The sequence below is a fragment of the Ricinus communis genome, chromosome 1 (genome assembly GCF_019578655.1).
Source record: "Ricinus communis isolate WT05 ecotype wild-type chromosome 1, ASM1957865v1, whole genome shotgun sequence".
Taxonomy (NCBI): Eukaryota; Viridiplantae; Streptophyta; class Magnoliopsida; order Malpighiales; family Euphorbiaceae; genus Ricinus; species Ricinus communis.
The window spans coordinates 15,908,695-15,914,646 of NC_063256.1; the positions used below are offsets into that span (position 1 = coordinate 15,908,695).

At 36.6% G+C, this 5,952-nt stretch overlaps 1 protein-coding gene across 1 annotated transcript; it reads right to left on the reverse strand.

Annotated features, from left to right (window-relative positions):
• Positions 1-213: 213 nt before the first annotated feature.
• Positions 214-2,470, reverse strand: LOC125369779. Its single transcript, XM_048372918.1, has 4 exons — positions 2,330-2,470; positions 1,704-1,851; positions 1,312-1,394; positions 214-1,014 (listed from the first exon to the last, which is right to left on the reverse strand). Exons 1-4 carry the CDS (start codon positions 2,468-2,470, stop codon positions 214-216), a joined length of 1,173 nt encoding a protein of 390 aa, XP_048228875.1.
• Between the last annotated feature and the right edge of the window lie 3,482 nt (positions 2,471-5,952).

A 5,952-nucleotide genomic window follows, 5' to 3' on the forward strand; every position in this document is an offset into this window, starting at 1 on the left:
CCATAAACAAGGCAATAGGGCGTAAAACCTATAGATGTCCTAAAAGCAGTCCTAAATGCCCATAATGCATCATCCAACTTAAGAGCCTAATCTTTCCTACTGGTACTAACAGTTCTCTCTAAAATACGCTTAATACCCCTATTAGTTACCTCAACCTGCCCACTAGTCTGGGGGTGATAGAGAGTAGAGAACTGTTGAGTAACCCCGTACCGCTTAAGCACCTTCTCTAATTGGGGCAGGTGAAAGTAGTCTTCTCTTGGTCCTCAAGTGTAATAGGAATCTGAAGTAACCTGAAAAACCATCAAGATAACAATAAAACATGTGACCTACCAAACGCTCAATCATCTTATCAATGAAAGGAAGAGGGAAATGATCCTTTCGAGTTGCATCATTAAGCCTCCTGTAATCAATGCAAACTCGGAAGCCTGTTACCATCCGAGTCGGGATCAACTCATCCTTCTCATTCCTTACCACCATCATGCCTCCTTTCTTGGGCACAACCTGCACAGGACTCACCCACGAACTGTTAGACATGGGATATATCAAACCTGTATCAAGAAGTTTAATTACCTCCTTCTTCACCACTTCTTTCATGTTCGGGTTGAGTCGTCTTTGAGGCTGAACAACCGGCCTAAAACTGTCCTCCAACGAAATCTTATGAAAGTAAAAACTTGGATTTATGCCTGGGATGTCAGCTATCTTGAAGGCAAAGGCCTTTTTGTACTTCCTTATAACTTCCAAAAGCATGGCTTGTTCTTCGGGGGTCAGATCAGCTGCTATGATCACTGGCAAGCGCTTCTCTTCACCCAAGAAGGCATAAATCAAGTGGCTCGGTAACTCTTTCAATTCTAGGACCGGTGGGTCCTCGAATGAGGTCTTTACCTTCTGCACTCCATACTTGTCAAGAAAAAGATAAGAATCAGTTGACAAGCTCAGCTCAGAAGCCAATAAAATAGCGAGTTGCTCCAACACTTGCTCGTTGGACAACTCCTCCTCATTCTCAGCTAGTGCTACCTGCAAAGGGTCAGAACATAACATTTCCTTCAAATGGGACTCAACCACATCATCAATCACATCAACAAAATACACAGCATTATCATGGTCTAGGGACTATCTCATAGAAGTGGCTAGGTCAAAGGTAATGGTCTCATCATCAACTCTAAGCTTAAGCTTCCCATCGCTTACATCGATAACAGCCCTCGATGTAGCTAGGAAAGGCCTACCCAGGATAAGAGGCACAGTGCTCTCACCCTCCATATCCATCACCACAAAGTCCATAGGAAAGATAAATTTATCCACCTTCATAAGTACATGCTCAACAACACCTCTAGGAATCTTAACAGTCCTATCAGCTAACTGAATGCTCATCCTAGTAGGCTTGGATTCATGCAACCCTAACTTAGCAAATAAACTAGTGGGCATCAAATTAATACTAGCTCCTAAGTCAGCCAATGCACCACTAATTGGCAAATCGCCAATCATACAAGGGATAGTAAAACTCCTTGGATCTCGTCGCTTGAGTGGCAGCTTGTTCTAGAGAATGGCTGAACACTCCTCATTAAGTACTACCTGACCAAGATCCTCCAACTTCCTCTTGTTGCTCAAAATCTCTTTTAAGAACTTAGCGTACTTCGGCATCTGCGAAATCTCCTCAATAAAAGGTAAGTTAATTTTCAGCTGCTTAAACAAGTCAAGAAACTTACTGTATTGCTTGTCCACCTTATCCTGCCTCAACCTCGTAGGATATGAAACCGGGGGCTGATACACCCGCACAGGGCTCTTTTGCCTGTCTTCTTTCTTCCTCTCAATCTCCACCACCTCAGGCTCTGGTCCTTCCTTAGCTGGCTCATCCTACACAATCATATAATCCTTATCAGCTAAAGGCAAAGAACCAGTCAATTGCTTACCTGATCGCAAGGTGATAGCCTTGCAATGCTCCCCCGAGTTTGACTCTGTAGTGCTGGGGAGCGATCCTGAGGGTCTCTCTAAAAGCATCTTAGATATCTAGCCAATCTGAGTCTCCAAGTTCTGAATCGAGGACTGCTGATTCCTAAGTGCACTATCAGTCTGCTGGAATCTCGTCTCTGTAGACATCACAAACTTCATCATAAGCTCCTCTAAATTTGACTTCTTTTCTAGTGGAGAAGGAGCTTGTGCAGGCCCAGCTGGCTGTTGTTGTGGCTGCTGATGAAGTCCCTGAAAACCTGATGGACCCTGGGCATTATTTATTGTTCCTCCAACTGAAGTTGGGATGATTACGCCACCCAGGGTTGTATGTGTTGCTGTAAGGGTTATTCTGCTGCCTTGGGGCATTCTCCATATAATCAACCTGCTCAACATTAGAAGACACAATAGAAACAAATGGAAAAGTAGAAGAAGATGAAGCAAACATACCTCCTACAGTACAGTTCACACTGTAGTGCGGGCCATCACAAAACTCGCAGCTAATGTTCGCTACATGAACCGGCATCTCGAGTTGGTCAATCTTCTTGGTTAGAAGCTCCACCTGAGCTGCCAAGGCTGTTATAGAATCTCATCCACCATCTGCCTCGTCGCAAGGTTCAACCCGCTACCATTGATAATTGTTCATGGCCATTTCCTCTATCAAGTTTTGAGCCTGCTCGTGTGCCTCCCTCACAAGCATCTCTCTTCAAAAAGACTGAGGCACCCATAACTTGTTTTCTTTAAAAAGAAAACCAAATACTGTAAACTGATTTCTTTTTATTTCCCACTTAATTAAATGACCGAATCTCTAGATACAAATCAGAGAAGAGTTGGTAGATTGTACCACAAAAGATATAGCTTTTTATCCTGTATAATTACATTAAATTGATTCATTTTATTATTGCATGTAATAATGCACACTTGGTTTTGGATATGCTTGATTCAGGGAGACAGATAAAACTAATTAGTTGACAAATATTTAAAATCTCGACTCGGAAGAATTGTACCAAAAATCCGACAAAACCTCCCCTAAAATACGGACATTTACCCCCCGTAAAACGGATCCAGGACCTGCCAGAAAACACTTCGAATATTCAACATTTATTTTAACAAGAGTCAGGTCCCCAAGACTTCACTATTTTCCCCGACTCCGCCACACATCATAAAACACAACCTAAGGCAGACAGTCTGACAAACAGCTATTTTGACTCACAATATTTCTAATATCGACAAATATAAGAAAATAACCCCGTAAAACGCGTAAATTTATGAATTGGACAAAACAACCCCATAATAGTGCCAATAATTTAATATGAGAAAACGACCCCGTAAAAATGGTATAATTATCAATTTAAGAAAATAACCCCGTAAAACGTATATATTTATGAATCTGAGAAAACAACCCCGTAAAAGTAGTGTAATTGCGAGTCTAAGAAAATAGCCTCATAGAAGGGATAAATTTTTTAATATGAGAAAACAACCCCGTTATACGGGGATATTTATCAATCGGAGAAAATAACATCGTTATTTTGGTATATTTGTGAGTATGAGAAAACATCCTCTTAATTGATTCATAAATATAATTGAAAGGGATATATTAAATGCTTAATGTATAACTGAGTTGTTTTCTCATATTATAAAATTAACCCATTTAAAGGGTTGTTTTCTCATACTCACAAATATCCCAAAATTACGGTGTTATTTTCTCCAATTGATAAATATCCCCGTATTACGGGGTTGTTTTCTCATCTTAAAAAATTTACCCCTTTTACAAGGTTGTTTTCTCATACTCGCAATTACACTACTTTTACGGGGTTGTTTTTTGAGATTCATAAACATACGCATTTTTTACGAGGTTATTTTCTTATATTGACAAATATACCCCTTTTACAGGGTTATTTTCTCATATTATAAAATTAACCCATTTAAGGGGTTGTTTTCTCATACTCATAAATATACCAAAATTACGGGGTTTTTTTCTCCTAGGGATAAATATCCCCGTATTACGGGGTTGTTTTCTCATATTAACAAATTTACCCCTTCTACGAGGCTATTTTCTCAGACTCGCAATTTCACTACTTTTATGAGCTTGTTTTCTCATATTCATAAATATACACGTTATACGGGATTAGTTTCTTATATTGATAAATATACCACTTTTACGGGGTCGTATTCTCATATTAAATTAGTAGCACTATTTTGGGTTTGTTTTGAAAAATTTATAAATATACATGTTTTACGGTGTTATTTTCTTATACCTATAAATATACCCCTTTTACAGGTTTGTTTTCGCATATTATAAAATTAACCTATTTAAGGGGTTGTTCTCTCATACTCACAAATATACCAAGATTACGAGGTTATTTTCTCTGATTGATAAATATCCCCGTATTACAGGATTCTTTTCTCATATTCAAAAATTTACCCCTTCTACGAGACAGTTTTCTCATATTCGCAATTACACTACTTTTACAGGGTTGTTTTCCTAGATTTATAAATATACACGTTTTACAGGATTATTTCTTATATTGATAAATATACAACTTTTACGGGATCGTTTTCTCATATTAAATTATTAGCACTGTTATGGGGTTGTTTTGTCAAATTCATAAATATACATATTCTACGGGGTTATTTTCTTACATCGACAAATATACCCCTTTTATGGGGTTGTTTTGCCATATTCTAAAATTAACCCATTTAAGAGGTTGTTTTCTCAAACTCACAAATATACCAAAATTACGGGGTTATTTTCTTCTATTGATAAATATCTCCGTATTACGGTATTGTTCTATAATATTTATAAATATACCCCTCTTATGAGGTTGTTCTCTCATATTAAAAAATTTATCCCTTCTACGAGGCTGTTTTCTCGGACTAGCAATTACACTACTTTTACAGGCTTGTTTTCTCACATTCATAAATATACATGTGTTTACGGGGTTATTTTCTTAAATTGATAAATATATCACTTTTACTGGGTCAATTTCTCATATTAAATTATTAGCAATATTATGGGGTTATTTTCTCAAATTCATAAATATATATATTTTACGGGGTTATTTTCTTATATCAACAAATATACCCCTTTTACAGGGTTGTTTTCTCATATTTTAAAATTAACCCAATTAAGGGGTTGTTTTCTCATACTCACAAATATACCATAATTACAGGGTTATTTTCTTCGATTGGAAAATATCTCCGTATTACGGGGTTGTTGTCGCAAATTAAAAAATTTACTCCTTCTACGAGGCTTTCCTCTTACACTCGTAATTACACTACTGTTACGGGGTTGTTTTCTCATATTCATAAATATAAACGTTTTACGGGGTCATTTTCTTTTATTGATAAATATACCACTTTTACGGGATCGTTTTCTCATATTAAATTATTAGCACTATTATAGGGTTGTTTTCTCAAATTCAATGTTTTACGGGGTTATCTTCTTATATTGGCAAATATACCCCATATACTGGGTTGTTTTTTCATATTATAAATTTAACCCATTTAAAGGGTTGTTTTCTCATACTCACAAATATACCAAAATTATGGGGTTATTTTCTCCGATTAATAAATATCCTTGTGTAACGAGGTTGTTTTCTCATATTAAAAAATTTACCCCTTCTACAAAGTTGTTTTCTCAGACTCGCAATTGCACTACTTTTAAGGGGTTGTCTTCTCAGACTCATAAATATACACATTTTACAGGGTTATTTTCTTATATTGATAAATATACCACTTTTACGGGGTCATTTTCTCACATTAAATTATTAGCACTATTATGCAGTTGTTTCGTCAAATTCATAAATATACAAGTTTTACGGGGTTATTTTCTTATATCGACAAATATATCCCTTTTATAGGGTTGTTTTGTCATATTCTAAATTTAACGAATTTCAAGGGTTGTTTTCTCATACTCATAAATATACCAAAATTACGGGGTTATTTTATCCTATTTATAAATATCCCCATATTACGGCGTTGTTTACTAATATTTATAAATAGACC